A 22174-nucleotide genomic window follows, 5' to 3' on the forward strand; every position below is an offset into this window, starting at 1 on the left:
TGCTATAACAATACTTTGTGATGTTCATGAAGAAGGGGACGATCGAGTTTTTTTAAAGACAGTGGAGAGTAACGTCTTAATAGATATCACCAACACCATCATAATTTAAAGAATATGTTGGTGTGGATATTTGAAAGAATATTTTTAAGGACTATCACAGAAATATTTCTAGCCAATGAGCGGAGAAGTATAGTCGGACGAAGCCGACCCTATGATACCCTACACAACTTCCACGAAAGTCTAACTTTCTGTGGTTTTTTTCAGGGACCATTACAAGGCGTGGACTTTTTAAAGAATATTTTTTCGAGGGCTATACAAGGCGTGGACTTATTAAAGAATATACAAGACGTGGACTTATTAAAGAATATTTTTTCAAAAGCTACACAAGGCGTGGACTTTTTAAAGAATATTTTTTCAGGGACCATTACAAGGCGTGGACTTTTTAAAGAATATTTTTTCAGGGACCATTACAAGGCGTGGACTTTTTAAAGAATATTTTTTCAGGGACCATTACAAGGCGTGGACTTTTTAAAGAATATTTTTTCAGGGACCATTACAAGGCGTGGACTTTTTAAAGAATATTTTTTCAGGGACCATTACAAGGCGTGGACTTTTTAAAGAATATTTTTTCAGGGACCATTACAAGGCGTGGACTTTTTAAAGAATATTTTTTCAGGGACCATTACAAGGCGTGGACTTTTTAAAGAATATTTTTTCAGGGACCATTACAAGGCGTGGATTTTTTAAAGTCTATTTTTTCAGGGACCATTACAAGGCGTGGACTTTTTAAAGAATATTTTTTCAGGGACCATTACAAGGCGTGGACTTTTTAAAGAATATTTTTTCAGGGACCATTACAAGGCGTGGACTTTTTAAAGAATATTTTTTCAGGGACCATTACAAGGCGTGGACTTTTTAAAGAATATTTTTTTTGGACTTTTTAAAGAATATTTTTTCAGGGACCATTACAAGGCCTTTTTAAAGAATATTTTTTCAGGGACCATTACAAGGCGTGGACTTTTTAAAGAATATTTTTTCAGGGACCATTACAAGGCGTGGACTTTTTAAAGAATATTTTTTCAGGGACCATTACAAGGCGTGGACTTTTTAAAGAATATTTTTTCAGGGACCATTACAAGGCGTGGACTTTTTAAAGAATATTTTTTCAAAGACTGCCACAGAATATTTCAAGCACCACTAAAGGCGTGGATTTTTTAAAAAATATTTTTCCAAAGACTGCCACAGAATATTTCAAGCACCACTAAAGGCGTGGATTTTTTAAAAAATATTTTTCCAAAGACTGCCACAGAATATTTTAAGCAACACTAAAACGATTTTCTAAAGAATATTTTTCAAGCACCTTAGCGGTGCGTGTATTATATATATTTTCTAAGCACCACTAAAGGCGTGGATTTTATCTAGTCCTATCACATTTATAGCGTACACTGGGATGGAAAAGCCTTAAACTTGGAACAGTCCCCAAATATCAATCGTTATACCCTACACAACTATGTTGTCAGCGTATTATAGCATTGTGCAGCCCCAAGAGTTTGTAACGCCGCGAAATATTGGTCCTAGACCCATCTTTAAGTATACCGATCGTCATATCTCGACTAGCTGAGTCGATCTAGACATGTGTGTCCGTCCGTCCGTCTGTCCATTATAATTTGTAAACACGATACAGGCCACAGTTATGGACCAATCTTCACGAAATTTTGCATGTGGGATGGGTTCTGGTCAATGAATACCCCTATTGTTTTTGGTAAAGATCGGTTAATATTTAGGGGATGAAATGGACCAAAAACTAAATTTTTGTCTGATTTTCTGGTCGCTCTAGAGTCTAGAATTTTTACATGGAGAAGGGGATGGGGACAAAGTACGAGCATGCCAGGTTTGATAAAGATTGGCCAATATTTACCGGGTGAAATGGACCCTGACTTTTGTGTGAAAAATAACAAAATTTGTATTCTACGGCGTATATATTTACTCCTGAAGGACATAGACCTGAGAAGTTGATAGCATATCCAAGAGGAGTGGATGACCTTTAAATTGATACCAATTACATTGTAGTATGTACTCGGATGTGGGAGTTACACTTAAATATTTACAGGTGCTTACGTACTCAGATATTATTTAGTAACACATTACCACACTAGATGCGGAAATATAGCGCGGATAGCTTTGAAATTTTCCGTGAGGATCCAGGTATGGTCAAGGATAACGTCTTTAATTTTCGGTGATAATCAGATAATAATATTGGGATGCAGTGGATCGAAAACTTATTTTTGTGTGTGTTTTTTTATCTATCTGTAGGCCAGAATTGAAAGCCGTACATCACAACATAACCCACGGTGAAGGGAATTTGGACAAGAAATTAGAAGGGCTGTACTGGATATTAGTAATATTGGCTGACCTCTTGCCCAAGCTCAGAATAAAGAACCACACAACGTTACATTTCCGTGGGTGTTGTGTAGGGTATCATATGCTCGGCCCGTCCGACTATACTGCTCCGCTCACTGGTTATTATTGCTATATGTAAAAAGGCTACTTTATAGCCGCTTGGCTTGCATTTTCCCCTTTGTCAAAGAAAAACTGTAACATTTACCGAAGTGTCCCTTTGTTCACTTCCATTTTTAAAACCCTGTAACTCATAACTGAATGCACCAAACAAAAAATAGCAAAATATTTTTTTTTGCGAAATGTTATCCTTCAAACGGTCATAAATCTGATATTGTTTGATCGATACTTTACGAGAAATCTAGAAAATGGATTTATTTTTCCCCATCCTAACATATTGATAATTGATTTTAGCATCCATCGCGCTTCAACATAAATTCCTAAGCAATTGTAACTAAAATGTATTAGAATATTGTCGTTACACACATTACCAAAGATAATAAATTGTAGTAAATTTTAATTATGATTAAATATTATTTTTTTTTTCATACACTTAAATATTGTAAACTAGTTATAGACACTTTCAATTAGAATTTATTACCTTGGCCTAATACTACTAGTAGTAGTTTATGCCAACATCTATGAAATATTCATATTTAATACACAATTGCCATAACTAGAAATAAAATAAAGCCGCTAAAAAGGTCATAAGGTACCTTTTTTCGTTTTTACTGGGTAGCACCTAAAGAAGAGAGAAAGAATCGTAAATGAATTGTAATTGAAGATTAAAGACTTTAATGCAGCAATTAAAATCAATAAATAAACAAGGCAAACTGTTTTTGTAATGAATTTCAAGTGCAGGTTTAGTTGTATGCAATTTATTCTTATGCTGGTCTATGAGGGTACGCTACAATAAAAATAATCAATATATATCGAAGTACACTACACTTTTTTCAAATGTCATTCAAAGCATGCCAATTGCAATTCGACAATTTCATTTTTAATTCGAAAACTGAAATTTGCAATTCATAACGTTCCAGTTGTAAATCGAGAATGTAATTGGTAATTTAAACATTTCATTGGTAATTTTTAAATTTGCATATGAAATTCAAAAACATCCATTTGAAATTACAGAAATATTGACTATTGTATTTTCATAATTATTTCTATATTGAGGCATTTGAATATGTAGTATGCCTCTAAATCGCCTCATTCCCATTATCCATTTATCACGAAGTGAGAGATATGCAAATTTGTTGTCTGTTTTTTTAGTTGTATCTGCAAATGTCCGGATTTAATTGAAAACATTTTCTTAATTCACCGCATGTGGGTGTTTGATAGTTGGAAATTAGTAACAAATTGAAATAAATTTATGCTATTTTAATTAGTCATATTTTTAGACTAATTTGTTTAATTGAGAACACTTGTAAAAAGGTTAAATAACTGACTGACACACAATAATTTCTAAATTTCAATATTATGCAAATTAAGCATAAATAAGGTAAATAAACATTAGATAAGCGAATAAAAAATATAATTGTGCAATTAGAATTATAAAAAGATGGACGTCCATAAAATATTCTTTAAAAAAAACACGCCATGTAATGGTGGTCGATAAAATATTCTTTAAAAAAACACGCCTTGTAATGGTGGTCGATAAAATATTCTTTAAAAAAAACACGCCTTGTAATGGTGGTCGATAAAATATTCTTTAAAAAAAACACGCCTTGTAATGGTGGTCGATAAAATATTCTTTAAAAAAACCACGCCTTGTACTGGCCCTTGAAAACATTCTTTAAAAAAAAACACGCCTTGTAATGGTGGTCGATAAAATATTCTTTAAAAAAACCACGCCTTGTAATGGACGTCGATAAAATATTCTTTAAAAAAACCACGCCTTGTAATGGTGGTCGATAAAATATTCTTTAAAAAAACCACGCCTTGTAATGGTGGTCGATAAAATATTCTTTAAAAAAACCACGCCTTGTAATGGTGGTCGATAAAATATTCTTTAAAAAAAACACGCCTTGTAATGGTCGTCGATAAAATATTCTTTAAAAAAACCACGCCTTGTAATGGTGGTCGATAAAATATTCTTTAAAAAACCACGCCTTGTAATGGTGGTCGATAAAATATTCTTTAAAAAACCACGCCTTGTAATGGTGGTCGGTAAAATATTCTTTAAAAAAAACACGCCTTGTAGTGGTGGTCGGTAAAATATTCTTTAAAAAAACCACGCCTTGTAATGGTCGTCGATAAAATATTCTTTAAAAAAACCACGCCTTGTAATGGTCGTCGATAAAATATTCTTTAAAAAAACCACGCCTTGTAATGGTCGTCGATAAAATATACTTTAAAAAAACCACGCCTTGTTATGGTCGTCGATAAAATATTCTTTAAAAAAAACCACGCCTTGTAATGGTCGTCGATAAAATATTCTTTAAAAAACCACGCCTTGTTATGGTCGTCGATAAAATATACTTTAAAAAACCACGCCTTGTTATGGTCGTCGATAAAATATTCTTTAAAAAAACCACGCCTTGTGATGGTCGTCGATAAAATATTCTTTAAAAAATCCACGCCTTGTAATGGTCGTCGATAAAATATTCTTTAAAAAATCCACGCCTTGTAATGGTCGTCGATAAAATATTCTTTAAAAAATCCACGCCTTGTAATGGTCGTCGATAAAATATTCTTTAAAAAATCCACGCCTTGTAATGGTCGTCGATAAAATATTCTTTAAAAAATCCACGCCTTGTGATGGTCGTCGATAAAATATTCTTTAAAAAATCCACGCCTTGTAATGGTCGTCGATAAAATATTCTTTAAAAAATCCACGCCTTGTAATGGTCGTCGATAAAATATTCTTTAAAAAATCCACGCCTTGTAATGGTCGTCGATAAAATATTCTTTAAAAAATCCACGCCTTGTAATGGTCGTCGATAAAATATTCTTTAAAAAATCCACGCCTTGTAATGGTCGTCGATAAAATATTCTTTAAAAAATCCACGCCTTGTAATGGTCGTCGATAAAATATTCTTTAAAAAATCCACGCCTTGTTGAAATGATCCCTGAAAAAATATTCTTTAAAAAATCCACGCCTTGTTGAAATGGTCCCTGAAAAAATATTCTTTAAAAAATCCACGCCTTGTTGAAATGGTCCCTGAAAAAATATTCTTTAAAAAATCCACGCCTTGTTGAAATGGTCCCTGAAAAAATATTCTTTAAAAAATCCACGCCTTGTAATGGTCGTTGAAAAAAAGCACCTTCGTCCTAGTTTTGCATTTTTTATTTAGACAACCGAATATTTTTGTGTTTGCCTGGCCATGAGAGTGCTTAAGACTGTCATCACATTTTGTAACCAACCTATGGCCGCAATAAACTTAGTCATAATCGTAATGACACTTTAATATTTTAAAATTTATTTCCTTGATAATTAATATGCAAAATATTAAGACCACTAGGTAATGAAAAAGTAAATATCTTTTTAAAATTATGTGTATTTTTCTTTGCCAAAACATTTGTATACAAAAACAGAAAATAATAAGACTTAACTACATAATATTCGTACTTAAAAATATATTTAAAAAAACAATTTGGTTGTGTTTTCCACTGGAAAATTAAAACAAATGGAAATTATTGTCTTAATCCATTTTACTTCCGCTTGGCTTGGTTAGCAAGGGCTTGTCAACCTCATCGATGCGCATTGTTTGCATGTGGGTTGGATCTATGGCAGCATTGAAAGTATTTTCACGTTGTTCATCAGGGAATTCACTCGCCAAATGGCTTATAACTTTATTGAATAAAAATTCGGAGAGGTTTTTACGCAAAAAGAACAAAAACATCCAATTTGAGAAGTTGCATTTGCGTACAACCAATGAAATTTCCTTATCGTCCAGGCGGCCAGGTTTGGCCCAATACAAGCAATAACGGGTGAATTTGGTGCTGCAATTAAAGAAAATTTTATATTAAACAAATTGAATTAAACATGAACATTATTTCCTCCCCTTACCTCTTATAAAAGAACAAAGTGAAAATCCGCCAAATCAGTCCCGAAACGGTGGCAGCAAAAATGAAAAGATACCAAAACCATAGAATCGTGTAAATCTTCTCATTGATGATGTTCAAAGCCATTACGCAGAGAGTATCGTGCATTTGTAGCGAACCACTAGCACCATATTTATGGAAATGACACTTGGTCACTTTGGGGAAAACAACATCCAGCGCATCCATGTCATTGTTCCAACGTTCATGCCATACTTTGGGACCCAACGATAGGAAGGCACCACCCAAGAATTTATCAGTCCAATAGATTTGTAAAATCAAATTCAGCAAGTTGAGAATTTCAGCAAATACCAAATGAGCACCCCATGATTGATTCAGCCGCATACGATCAATCATCGTGCGGCGTATATCTTTGACACGCATTTCCGTTTCCTCTTCCGATGGAATATTCAATTTACCAATTTGCAGACTTTTATTCTTCAAATATTTGGAGAGGCCAACCATGCGTAAACCGAAGACGAGGGCCTTGATGCGACCACCTGAAAAATACAAGAGATATGAAATAAACGATGAGTCAGATTATTTGATAACCTACACCTACAATGTCGGGTACGTCAGTAATTAAACTACTAGGAAACTAAACCATTGTAGGAAATTGGTGAATCAAAATCTAGTATTCAAATAACATTGTCGGCAAAGATGTTTTTCACCCTATGCAACCCCGGAATGCCAAATTGCCGACACTTCTTTGAGCAAATACGACTGAACGTTCTTCTCAATATATATTTCTCATCCTCCGACGAAACGGAATGCCAATAGCGGCTAAGACCTTAAAAATAACGAAAATTGTACGGAAAATTTTTATGAGGACTATACTAAAAAATGTAACTATGGTGATGGTTTTCTGTGTAAATATATACCAGCCTCCAAAAACCGGAAATTCCAAAATAACTTTAATTTCGGTTGGAAAATGCGACTGAAAGCTTCAATATGCCGAAAGGGGGCAAACATTTTATTTTATATGAAAGCTATACCTAAAGGTGGGCCGATATATTCCACCTGCAATACCAATCATAGTTTTATTCTCATCAAGACGATATATACGTACCTTAAAAACGTCGCTAAGTTCGGAGGATATTCAAAATGCCTAAATTGATTAAGACTCTTAAATACCCGAAAATGCGTGACCATTGTACAGGGTCTATGAAGAAACATTTACTTATATTGAATATGTTATGTAAATAATATCCCAGATATGAGCGCTATATAAAAGAAGAAACATTTACTTATAATGAATATGTTATGTAAATAATATCCCAGATATGAGCGCTATATAAAATCGTGAACCAATAGTAATAATGTTTATAGGAAGATTTGACATCCACTTGGAATTCAAAATATTACATTAAAGAAAAACATTAAAATTACGAAATCCCTGATAAAGGCGATACTGTTATATAGAGGCTACTCCGAAACTTAGACCAATATTCATAATTTTTGGGTTGCAAATTTTATACACAATGAGAATATAAAATATAAATTTATAGCCAATTTGTTTGAATAACGTCCCAACCTCTTCAAAATGCCGAAATTTGAGAGGTATCGCTATATGGGGACTAACCCTAAAAATTGGATCAACATAGTTTTCAACAAGAAAATTTGATTTGATGCCAGCAAAATTCGATACAGACAAACATAGTGCAGTTTACATTTGTGTGTATTTTTTACGTACGAAAAGTACTAAATTAAGTTAACAATCGAATTGAAAACTAGTGAGCTGAGCAGTATCGTCGGACGGGGCCGACCATATGAAACCCTACCCAACTACCACTGAGTTTCGGCGGATCTATATTTCGTGTCTGGGTAATATTTCGCCATATTTGCACTCTCATGACAGATCTGTTTATTTCATTCTCTAAATATCATCTGATCATCACCTAAAATTATAGGCATCGTTCTTCACCATAACCGAACTTCGTAATAAATTTCAATGCGATCAGCGCTACATTTACGCCTTCTAGTGTGGAAATAATAATACTAAAAATGATCAGAATACGTACAGTCGAAATCCTTTATAACGACTTATCGGTTATAACGACGAAATCCAAAAGTCCCGAATTTTAGCCCACACAAAAGAGTATCGTTAGAAGCGATATCGCTGTTTCTGTAAAATTTTCGAATTTTTCTCTAAATGTTAATGACGAACAACTTTAAGTAAAACCCCCACACCGAGGTACATACAATAATATAATTGGTATCAAAAAAAAGGCCAATCATTCCTCTTTGATCAACTTCTCCGGCTTAAGTCCTACTGAGGTAAATTTATATGCCATAGAATGTACATATTCCTTTTTTTACACAATAGTCTGCGTCCATTTGACCCGATAAATATTGACAGATTATCGTAAAAAACCATGCTTGTTCATTGGCCAGAGTCCTTTCTTCGTGTAAAATTTCATGATGTTCGGGTCATAACTGTGGCATCTAAAGCGACCAGAAAAACAGACAAAAAGAAAGTGTTGGGGTCATTTCATTCTCTAAATATTAACCGATCATTACCAAAAAGAATAGGGGTCTTCTTTTACAGAACTGGTCAGTTACAAACTCTGACCTGACAACTACGTTGTCAGGGCAAGACATAAGACATTCATAAAAATGCCACTTGACTCTGAACGCCGTACTCTAACCGTGTGAAAGCCCATTAGCAAGATTTCAGAGAACTCAATCATTTCAGAGAATTGGCCAAACCAATCGATCCAACAGGAAGTCTCATAGCATATAATTAAAATCAAACATTCCAGAGAGGCTTCATGAGTCCTACAAACACCAGCATTTTAAATTTAAGTCGACACATTTCCCTATATTCGTCGACTATATAAAGCAGCATTCGACAGTCCTATATGTTCAGAGGTGTTTAAAGCCAGGTCTGCATTTGGCATTGCTGCAAAATTAATACGGCTATGCAGGATAACTTTAAGTGACACAAGGTCAGCAGTCAAAGTCGGAAAGGACCTCTCGGAGCCCTTTAATACCGAACGAGGATTCAGACAAGGTGGCAGTTTGTCTTGAACATCCTGCTGGAAGAGGTCATACGAGAGGCAAATGTGAACAGAAATTACACTCTGTTCATCAAACAACACATGTTACTCGCCTACGCTGACATCGTTATAATGGGTCGAACTGGCGAGAAGATGAAGCTGATCGCAACTACGCGCAAGACGTCCAGTAGACTCGGACCAACTGTCAAAGATTTTATATACCTTGTTGTGTTGGCAAATATATGCTACTATGGTCTAAGTAAGCATTTCAGAAACAAGGCAACCTCTCGCCAGACCAAACTCACACTCTACAAGACGCTGATATTACCCGTGCTGTTGTATGGATCTGAAGCATGGGTACTTGCGTAAGCAGATGAGGTCGGTCTTGAGGTGTTTGAGAGAAAAATTCTCCGAAAGATCTACGGGCCGATCTGCGTCGACGGTGAATATCGGCGTCGAATGGACATCGGATATCGACATAGTCAGTCGTATCAAGCTGCACCGAATAGGGTGGATAGGACATGTTGTGCGAATGAATGATAATGCCCCAGCTCAAAAGGCATATCAAAGCGAGCCTACTGATGGTTCTCGCAGAAGGGCAAGGCCACGAATTAGATGAAAAGGCTAAGTAGAAGACAACATCTCGGAACATGGTCTTTCAAATTGGAGGAGATGTGCACAAGACCGACTGACCGAAATCTTTTTTAAACACGGCTTATGGAACAACCGTTCTGTAACAAGCCAGCTATGTAAGTAAGCATATAATAGCATCAAGGTCGACGATTTTCAATATTTATATTAAGCGAATGGATTTGACCCAAAATCTACAAATCGCATTATTTTTATCAACTCTAAATCTAGTCTGAAGATGGGACTCATCGTTGCATTCATTCTGGTACCTCCACCTAAATGGTCAAGTCCTCTATAAATCAAGTAAAAAAGTGTCAGTCGGTGTTGCCGACAGATATATACACCCAGCCTATGGTTTGCGGAGGTCTTCAGAATTACACACAGATTTTATTATTTGCTTTATATAAGAAATGTGTTTTTATCAAAGAGGTTCGAATTTAATTTTGATGTTTTATAAAATATTGACAATTTGTGAGGGATGTACCGGAAGTAGTAGACTACTGGGTCCCATCTTCGGACTTGATATAGGGTTGGTAAAGATAATAGGTTGTGCAAGGTTTGGTTGAAATATGACATTCCATTCGACTGATACTGCATTTATAAATATTGAAAATTTTGAAATTTCGTGGGGGAGGTAGCAGAAGGAATGGACCAATGGGTCCCATCTTCAAACTTCATCTAGGCTGCATCTGTTTGCATGTTATTATAAAATTAATTTTTAGCACATTTTTAACCATTTCGTGAAGGAGGTACCAGAAGGAGTGGACCAATATTCCCCACCGTCGAACAAAAACTAAGTTTGAAAGAAATATTATGATGTGCAAAGTTAGCATGAAATCGGTTGCTGCCTTCGAGGGTTATAGTGCGCACCAGGCAGACAGACGGACAACGGACGGACGAACATGTTTAAATCGACTACAAATTTTATGAAACGGATTTGGTCCAAAGAAACATGGGGTCTAAAACCAATATTTCGATGAGGCACATTTTTACCCCAATAAGGCTGAGAGTTAAAAACATATACCTATAATGGTCAACATTTTGAAAGTTTGTCAATCTAATATCAAGCGAATGTTCGATTTGATACAAACCTGTATAATGTTTCTGGCACCACCTTCGGCTACATAGGTCCATCATATTTGGTACCTCTCCCACAAATGGTCACAATTATTAAAAATTATAAAGTAAATAAAAAATACTGAACCTCTGTAGTAATCCCGTCCACCTCTGTAATCCATAACTGACGGTATACATCTATCGGCAACCCCGACGGATAGTTCTTTATTTCTTTTTTTTAACACAAACGTACTCAGTACAGTTTGGCGTACGACAAGCAAATCGTGAACAGTTTTAACGACAAGATTACATTCTTGAAACTAAATCGCTAGAGCAACTGGTTTTACCCCCATATAATAGCACCCCCAAATTATATGATATTATTGGGGGTTTTTTCATTAATTAGATTTTAATGTAGGTTTATGTTTCGGTATAGCTGCCGTATTCAGGTACCGGCTCATTTTCGGTATTTTGAAAGCCTTGAAGTCCACCCATGTGGCTATAATTTAATATAAAGCGTTCTGGAATACATATATACAGAAAATAAATAATATAAGTCAATGTATTGACATAGTCTCCATATATGGGCAGAGCCGCATCTTCTCTCTAGTGTCTGTAATTTGGCATCCTGGGAAATTTGAGGGTAAAAAACATGTTTGTACAAAATTTGCATCCCATATTGCGAAAAATTTCCTGGAACGGAAATTACCTCCGCTATGATTTATGTTCAGTGTTAGTTGTGTATGTATAAAACCATATGATTATTTTAAAATTATATGGTTAACATAGATGTAAATAGTCCGATAATTCAGTTGAACTACGTGCTTATTGATATAAATGTATGATATAGCCGTGTATGTGTAGTTGTGTAGGATACAAAAACAAAAGTGTTTAGAATTATTTTTAGTGACTTACCTTCCCATGATTTCCATAACGCATGAGGAATATAAAAGAACAACGCTTGCCCGAAGAGTACAAATGGTACCCATTGGTAGTAGGCATGACGCTTTATAGGTTCCTCCTGCGTTTCATAGGGTCCAATACCCGGCTGGAATATGGCACCCGATTCCAAGGCACTATTATTCAAATGGCGGACCTAGAATAATATTTTAAACTTTTTACTATTTCAAATATTCTTATTGGCTTGATAAAATTGTACTTACCAAAGTAAATGTTGGCGTGAAGAAACAATAAGTATTGACAACATGTGCGGGTATGGTATCCGATATACACTTGATGTGTTCACCAATATATTGACGTGAGCACACCAATATTGTGGCCACAATCAATATAACGAAGGTCCAACGATAATGTAATTTGAAGACAAAATTGTCAATAGTTACCCGTTTCGGGTTGAATTTCAAAAACGGTGTCACTGAACTAAAGGTACTTAACATTTTGGATTGGATTTATTTTTGACTTTTTTCTGTTGACAAAATCACTTGCACAATAATTATAATTTTCTTAAATTTCACACACTCATCAAAAATAGAACTTTCTAAATGTTTTGATGTCACAATAATTTTAGATTAATTTTTTATTCGAATTCGAAAATAAAAAATCGTTCTTTTTTCAGTCTTTGCAAATATACGTCGATATATCGCGTTCAAATTACTCCGCTGTCCTCATAACGTTCGTAATTCATTTCGTCAACTGAACTTATTCTCCAATATCCCATATCAGTCCATAGCTGTCGCGCGTCCCTCAGAAGTTCTGAGCAAAAACCAGAACGTTGTGTTTTCTTTCGGTATTTCGTTTCAACACTTCGTCAGTACTTTTTCTCTGATAAAAACAAAATATGGATTGAAAAAAAAAATACACGGACATGCCTACACAGCACTTCGTTTGTATTTCTTCACAAAGTTTTGAGTTAAAATTTTCGGATTTTACTATTATTGTGAAGTGAACTCTTTTCTTTCAGTTTCCATCACAAAAAATATTTTGATAAGATAACATTGCCTCATAGTGAAATTTGAGTTAAACTAGAAAATTGGATCGTTATGAAAATATTCTCTCTTTTTTCACAGACATAGAAATCGAAATGAAGACGTTGGAAATTTATTTAGCACGCTCTACTGTTTTTGGATTGACTTACGGATTTTTATTATTATTTCTGATTGATTTATTTGAACATCTGTAACTGCAGAGTTAAACAATATTGACTTAACGAAAATTACGAAATAATAAATTGTTTAACCAGACACACAATAATTCAAACTAGACATGATATAAGGCTCTGCAGACTCAAAGGGGATAATAAAATAGGTATGGATATGACCTGTCCTGGATTTTTTAAAGAATATATTACACTATAGGCGTGGATTTTTTAAAGAATATTTTTTAAAACTCCACTATAGAAATGGATTTTTTAAAGAATATTTTTTCAAGGCCTAAAAAAGGCGTGGATTTTTTTTAAAGAATAGTTTTTCAAGGCCCAAAAAGGCGTGTATTTTTTAAAGAATATTTTTTCAATACCTAACAAAGGCATGGACTGTTTAAAGTTTATTTTTGCAAGGCCTATTATATGGGTGGATTTTTTAATGCTTATTTCATCAAGGCCTATTATTGGAGTGGATTTTTTAAAAAGTACTTTTTCAAGGCCTACAAAAGGCGTGGATTTTTTAAAGAGTACTTTTTCAAGGTCCATCATAAGGCGTGGATTTTCTAAATAGTATTTTTTCAAGGTCCATCATAAGGCGTGGATTTTTTAAAGAATTTCATTTCAAGGCCTACAAAAGACGTGGATTTTTAACGAATACAAAAGGCGGGAGTTTTGTTTAAAGAATATTTTTTAAAGGCTACAAAAGTCGCGGATTTTTTTAACGAATATTCTACTGAACCTCTCAAACAAAACCCAATATACAATTTAATTTATCATTTACATTTTTTATACCCTTCACCACACTGTGGTACAGAATATTATGTCTTTGTGCATATGTTTGTAACAGGCAAAAGGAATCGAAATAGACCCATGGTTCCTTTTGAGAATATGCATAGAATCACTTTCTGAGTCGATTTACACATGTCAGTCCGTAGTTGTATTTTTGTACTGGTCGCATTTATGATCCGATTTGGATGAAATTTGGCACAGTTCACTTATTTGGCCCAATGACGAACCCTATAGAAATTGGAGAAAATCGGTTCAGATTTAAATATAGCTCCCATATATAGTTTTATCCGATTTTATGTAAATGATGCACCAAACTCCCAATATTTGTTCGATTGGGACAAAATTTTGCACAGCGCACTGAATCAGGTCCATGCTTGTGTGTGCCGAGTTTTGTTAAAATCGGTTCACATTTAGATATAGCTCCCAATATTTGTCCGATTGGGACAAAATTGTACGGATTTAGGTCCAGAATGATGTCTGCGAAGTTTAGTTAAAATTGGTTCAGGTTTAGATCTAGCTCCCATATGTAGTTTCGTTCGATTTTTTGTGAATGATACAACAAACTCCCAATATTTGTCCGATTGGGACAAAATTTTGCACAGAGTACTGATTTAGGTCCAGACTGATGTCTACGAAGTTTAGTTAAAATTGGTTCAGATTTAGATATAGCTCCCACATATAGTTTCGTCCGATTTTAGGTAAATAGTCCACCAAACTGATGTCTGCGAAGTTTAGTCAAAATCGGTTCAGATTTAGACATAGCTGCCATATATAGTTTCGTCCGATTTTTTGTGAATGATACACCAAACTCCCAATATTTGTCCGATTGGGACAAAATTTTGCATAGAGTATTGCATTAGGTCTAGCTTGATGTGTGCTATGTTTGGTTGAAATCGGTTCAAATTTAGATATAGCTCCCATATATATAGTCGTCCGATTTTACGTGAATGATACACCAAACTCCCAACATTTGTCCGATTGGCACAAGATTTTGCACAGAGTTCTGAACTAGGTCCAGGCTGATGTCTGCGAAGTTTAGTTAAAATCGGTTCAGATTTAGATATAGCTCCGATATATAGTTTCTTTCGATTTTTTGGCGAATGATATACCAAACTCCCAATATTTGTCCGATTGGGACAAGACTTTGCACAGAGTTCTGAACTAGGTCCAGGCTGATGTCTGCGAAGTTTAGTTAAAATCGGTTCAGATTTAGATATAGCTCCTATATATAGTTTCGTCCGATTTTTGGTGAATGATACACCAACAAACTCCCAATATTTGTCTGATTGAGTAAAATTTTGTATAGCGAATGCTATTGAGAAAACAATGATGCGTGATAAGGTTTGTTGAAATCGGTTCAGATATTGATATAGGTCTTATATATATTTTCGTTCGATTTTATGTTAATGTTGGTTACACGAAATTTGGCTGAGGGTATTAAATTGAATATAGTTATTGCAAAAAACAAATGGTGTATGTAACGGTTACTCAATTAGATCCATGTGTTTATATATACAGCTCCCATACATAATTTGACTCGATTTCATACAAATGGTACACCAAAGAATCCAAGTCTGTCCGTTTGACAGACAATTTTTCATTGATTTCAGAATGTATGTGTATGGGGTTTTTCAATTGGTTCAAATATTTATCTAGAAAGCACATTTAATTTCGCCCGATTTCATCTCAATGGTCCTCCAAAGATTCTATAAACGTTCTATCTACAGAATATTCTAGATATTAACATATCTTGCGTGTACCCAAAGTGGTGAAGGTTCTATCTACAGAATATTGTAGATATTAACATATCTTGCATGTACCCAAAGTGGTGAAGGGTATCATATAGTCGGCCCCGTTCGACTTTTGAACTTTCCTTACTGTTTTTTTTTTGTTACTGATATACCCATAATAGAGGTTATATGCTAACAATATATCATTCTCCAAAGCTTATTTTAGCCTGTGATCCTTTTTGATTGAGAACTAAATCCTAGTTAATATTTCTTACACAAAATAAATATTTATTGTTTACAAAAAAATAAATGTCGCAATAAAATTAAATTTAAAGTCTTTGTTTATTACCCTTTTTTCCTCCACACTGATATTGAAAGCCATTTTTTTAATTCAACGAAAAGTCACTGACTCATAATTGTTTACAAAATGTTATCATTTCCATATTTGTATGCAAATATTTTGGCTTTTGTTGTTTCGAAAGAGAATATTTAATACAGTTACTTAAACTATGATGAATTATTTGAAAGGAGTATTAATAGCTAAAGTCCACATATTTAGAAAATGAAATACACATTTGAAAATAAATTTTACAATTCATTTTAAATTAGTTATCAAAGAGCGAATATAAAAGCTAAAAATCCAAAATAATGCAAAAATATATGAATTTAAAAAATGTTGGTCTCAGTAAAAAAATATTAATTCATTCCTCTGGCTCCTTAAAAATTATATGTAAGTCCCAAGGTACTGTATATTGCTAAGAATTATATTAACGTATTTTTTTTTTTTTTTTTAATTGGTCGAGGCACCATCAGACAAATCATAATATCTCCGCTTCAATATTTATTTTCAAACCCCTAACTATTTTTATCAGAATAGTAAGAACGAGAAAGAAAAATAAAAACACTTCGAATGTGATCGGTAATGTTTGGTGGTGTCGCCACATTCATCATTGTAAATAGTGTGTTAAGTATTCATATTCTGTCGCAATACTTAGTTGGAAAATGGGGCCACACACACAACCCATAGCCAGCAACAACAAACGATCTAAGCAAACATTCTCTCGTTTTTTTTTTCTTCAGTGATAAGATACAAAATGAAAGCGTAACTCAGAACTTATCAATCTTGTCCATGAAGATGTTGACTGACGGAATGAACAAACAATGAGCGCAACATTTGTTTGTTTTTATTTTTTCTGATGGAGATACAGTGCAGTGCAATCACGTCAATTGTTTTCAAAATTTCAATGACATTTTTGCCGGGAATTACACAGAAATAGAAGAAGATGGTGAAGACCCCGAAATGATAAAAATGATATCAGAGTTATCATGAGATTTTAAAGAATTCCATTGGATTTTTTTATTCCTTCAAAAAATATTTTTTCTAAATTACTAAGAGTGGATTTTTTTTAAAGGACCCACAATGAGCCCGGATTTAAAAAAATATATATATTTTTTAAGGATCCACAATAAGCGTGGATTTTTTAAAAGCATTTCTATCTTATTTATAAATCATTATTTTTTACATTTTCTTAATATTAATATTAAGCATTCCATACCTCATAAAAATTTACGGCAATTCACACTGCCTATCTATTTTCGGTTCAATGAATAATTCATCATAAAATAAAAATAGTTTAATGAATTTTTTTTTTTTGCCGAAATGAATTTGTTATCATTTTAATGAGTATATAGATTGAACGTCATAGTTTGTTTCCTTGTATTTCGGTTATATACAATCATCAACACCTGCTATGAACAATTTACGAATGGTTACTAAGATTGTTTTTCCAAGTCATTTTAAAATTTATTCATTACTTCGTCATATCAAGTTTATGGTTTCTGATTTGATAAAAACCATTTTTTGGTTTTGTCATAAATTTACTACGAAATACAAATTTTTGTTGTTTGTGTGTTGGTTAGTTTTCTCGACTGAAAATTTTATCAATTCGTGGATTAAGTGGCCATTTAAAATGTTCTATTTTTCCTAAATTTTGTTCTTTTTCTGGGTCTCAAAAGATTACAAAACTGCGTATGTGTTAGAATTCAGGTATTATTAAAGTGAAGTAGGTTTGATAAAGTGGTTTTCTTGTAAATTGAAACTTAGTAAGAGGAAATTGTATATTTAATTAAAAGTATAACTTGCGTAAGACTTTTATCGGAAGAGTAGCCTCCATGTTTATTTGTCAGACAAGGTTAAATCAGATAGGTTTCAAAAAAACCTTGGATATAATCTTGAAAACGTATTAAACTATAAACTAATAAATCATATATAATGATTAAGGTACAAACCCAGCAGCATAAAGTAACATACTTAAAATAGGAACTATATGTCGGTTCACTCATTGGCAAAATGTTCGGAAATAGAAAAAAGTCACTGAGGCCTAAATCCGGAAAGTATTAAAGATACATTGCACTTCCCAAGTTGTACAATAGTGTTGAAGTGTCGATACATAGTGTATAGGATATGTTAGAATATAATTTGGAGTCCTAGACATAGTTTGCAAACCTTCAAACATAATTCTGGGAAAATAAAACTTTTAATGACCATAATGCCAGGAGGGCGTATGAATGGGAAAGACTGAAAGTCTTCGTAATAATTAGAGAACTACTGGAAGTATTGGCTGAATAATCTCAAGATTTTTCAATAAGGCCTTGACCAAATATTTTTCCAAATCTCAATTAGATTTGGTACTACCAAATGGTCAAAATTTAAAATAAAAGAAAACTATAGTAAAATAGTAAAAAATACTATGGTAACGGTTGTCATAGTTCGATTTGACTCAAACTTTGTTTGAATATGTATACTATCGGTCCACTCCTCCTGTTACAATCCCCAACGCAAATAGCTATAAAAATTGCTGGATCCCGACACCTAATCTCCGCCTACGCATGGTATCTTGTACGGGATGGGCGAACGTTTCCCATCTTTCAATGAAATAGGAACTTCCGTTCGCTTTATAAGAAATGTATATGTTTTCAAAATTTTGAGTTTTTTGAAGTTACCACGGGTCCCATTTTCGGATTTTATCTAGGTTAAGTAAAAATATGACGATGTACAAAGTTTGTATGAAAAGTGTATATTCCATCCGCTTCATATAAGATTTACCAGTTTTCAAAATTTTAGTTGGTTGTAGGTTGTTGTTTTGGAAAACGAAACCCCAAATTTAGCGAGGCCGTTGTATGTGAGCGATGTAAAAATCATAAATTGGAAAACATAAATTGGAAACATTCCTGAATGCCAAATTATAACCGAATTTGGATTGCGACACACTTAATATGGGGGTTATGTAAAGTGATGGACATTAATCGAACAATTTGGCAAACCTATTTTATATACCCTACACAACTACGTTGTCAGGGTATTAAAGCTTTGTGCAGCCCCAAGAGTTTGTAACGCCGCGAAATATTGGTCTTAGACCCAACTTTAAGTATACCGATCGTCATAACTCGACTTGCTGAGTCGATCTAGACATGTGTGTCCGTCCGTCTGTTGTTTTTGGTAAAGATCGGTTAATATTTAGGGGATGAAATGGACCAAAAAATTTATTTTTGTCTGATTTTCTGGTCGCTTCAGAGGACGCAGTTATGGCCCAAACATCGCTATTTTTTACATGGAGAAGGGGATCGGGCCGAAGAATAAGCATGCCTGTTTTTATAAAGATTGGTCACTATTTAGCGGGTGAAAAATAACAAAATTTGTATTCTATGGCGTACATATTAACCCGTGAAGTACATAGACCCGAGAAGTTGACGGTATATCCAAGATGAGTGGTTGACCTTTAAACTGATACCAATTGTCGTATGTACTGGGATGTAGGAGTTACATTTAAATATTTACAGGTGCTTACGTATTCATATATTATTCAGTAACTCATTACCACACTAGAGGGCGGAATATAGTGGTAATAGCTTTGAAATGTTCCGTGAGGTTTCAGTTATGTTCAAGGACAACACCCATAATTATCGGTGATGATCAGATAATAATATTAAAACTTAATTGTTTGTGTTTTTCGAGTCGATCTATAGGTCACAATTGAAAGCCGAACATCACAACACAACCCACGATAAAGGGAATCTGCACAAGTAATTAGAAGGTATGTACTGAATATTAGTAATATTTGTTGATCTCTAGCCGGTCAAGAGGGTGCCCAAAACTCAGAACAGAGAACCACAGAAAGTTAGATTTTCGTAGAAGTTGTGTAGGGTTTCATATGGTCTGGCCCGTCCGACTATACTGCTCTGCTCACTGGCCAACCAATTAAAAACAATTCTACTTAAACGAAAAATATCTCCTTAAAGCTCTAAAAAATTTACCATTCCCTGTATAAAAAATTTTGGCACACATCATGTTTACGTTCTGGATCAATTAATTTTTTACACTTTCTCTAAAAAAAGTAATAATAATAAAAACAAAGAAATTCAATATCACACCATAAATAAGATATGCCAACGTAATTAAGTCAAAAAAAAAAAACAACAATTTTATTGGTCAACACCATTTTGTTGGAAGAGTTGTTAATTTTACTTCACACATTAAATATCCTTCTTCTTCTTCATCTGCTGATGATGACCTTGTTGCCAATGATCAGATTTCATTATGTCAAGCGTGCGCAAATAAACAACATATGGTCCTGGTGTTAGATGGAATTTCAGCAAAATGAAATGAGAACAAAAAAAAACAAGACAAGATAAACCATAAATCACTGCAGACACCAATTTAAGAGAATTTATATATTGGGTGACAAATCAAAAACAAATAAGCGTAAATAAAATTATGTGACAATTTATTTGTTTCGCAGTGATGATGGCACCAAATTGATGAAGCTGTGAGACTATATGAGAAATAATTTTAATTACATACCTATTTTTACTGAAGTTACCAATTTGACTCATAAAAATGGGGGATTTATCGGTCCCAACCGTAACAAGGTTCGACATTTGCCATTATATATTTTCAGAGCAGATTTTTTCTTACAGTAAAGGACTTCATTCCTATACACCCTACAATATTATTTTCCTTGGCATACAACCCTTAGAAAGCGTTGAACAACATTTGCGATGTCATAGGAGCGAGGGTTCAAACTCCAGCCGGGCTCAAGCTGAATTGTTGAGTTTCATGCCTTTTTGGGCTTGAAAAACATTTATGTAATGTTTTTAATTATTTTTCTTTTGAGATAAGTTACATCCAATTTGCTCATTCCGTAAACTAAGTGTTTAATGAAAAATATACAGTCGAAATTTAGCAAGGAAGAGGAAAATCTGCTATTAACCCTTTGTGGCCCGAATTTTTACCCGTGACAATAGAACTATTTTCTGTGCACAGATTTAATGTAACTATCCTAAATAGGATATGAACAAAATTTTACGTTGCTACATCCTTGCATTCGGGAGACAAATAAAAGTCCAATATCAACACAAGCTAATACATTATATCGACGAATTAATGGATATTTATACCCTCAGCCTTATGGCTAATGAGGGGGTATACATTTTGACACGGTGGAAATGTGCGTCATCGAAATATTGGTTCTACACCCCATGTTTCTTTGGACCAAATCCGTTTCAGAAAAATTTGATTTCATCCAATCTTTGCCTATCTTATTATTTCTTCCAAACTTAGTTCAAGATGGGGAATATCGGTCCACTCCTTCTGGTACGTCCAAAAACAGGAGCTATGCCTAGGCCTAAATCCGGGCTATATTTCATATATAGTTCATTATCGAACCTTACGTTCCAGTTTTTTATCTCGATATGCTCCGCAGGTGAAATGATTACAACAGAGTCTTAGAACCAAACCCAAAACGCGGAACAAATCAGATAACTATTTTGACATAAAAAGGGTGTTATATGGGGACTACGCCAAAAAGGGGTCGAATATTATTAACTATAAAATACCAAATCGCAGCGAATTCGGTTGAAAAACACGCTCAAGAACCCCAAAACACCGAAAATTGGGTGTACGCTTATATGGGGGCTACACGAAAAAATTGGCCTATATTCATAATATTTTGTGGAGAGATTTGTACCTACTAAAAACTCAAAATACTAAATTACAGCCAATTCGGTGGAAATATACGATCAAAACCCCCAAAATACTGATAATTAGGATGTACTGCTATATGGGGGCTACCAGAAAAAGTGGACCTATATTTAAAATTTTTGTGTAAACATTTAGTACCCAATAAGAACCTAATGTACCAAATTTCAGCGAATTCGGTTGAAAAACGCTCTCAAGAACCCTAAAATACCGAAAATTGGGGGGTGCCATTATATGGGAGCTATGCCTTAACGTGGACCGATATACAACCCTATGCAAAATTTCAGCGCCCTATCTCAATTCCTTCAGGAGACCCAAATACAACGCTAAGTGGAACGGAGGTAGAAATGGGTCTCATCAGTCAAAGAGAATTCTCTATGAAATTCCGGAT

At 34.2% G+C, this 22174-nt stretch overlaps 1 protein-coding gene across 1 annotated transcript; it reads right to left on the reverse strand.

The window, feature by feature from the left end:
• Positions 1-6041: 6041 nt before the first annotated feature.
• LOC133334770 (innexin inx7-like) lies at positions 6042-12523 on the reverse strand. The gene is made up of 4 exons (XM_061543094.1): positions 12290-12523; positions 12042-12222; positions 6410-6941; positions 6042-6342 (listed from the first exon to the last, which is right to left on the reverse strand). Exons 1-4 carry the CDS (start codon positions 12521-12523, stop codon positions 6042-6044), a joined length of 1248 nt encoding a protein of 415 aa, XP_061399078.1.
• Positions 12524-22174: the final 9651 nt, after the last annotated feature.

Source organism: Musca vetustissima, unplaced genomic scaffold (assembly GCF_032173495.1).
Source record: "Musca vetustissima isolate MV318-11 ecotype Yass unplaced genomic scaffold, APGP_CSIRO_Mvet_v1 utg11850, whole genome shotgun sequence".
Taxonomy (NCBI): domain Eukaryota; kingdom Metazoa; phylum Arthropoda; class Insecta; order Diptera; family Muscidae; genus Musca; species Musca vetustissima.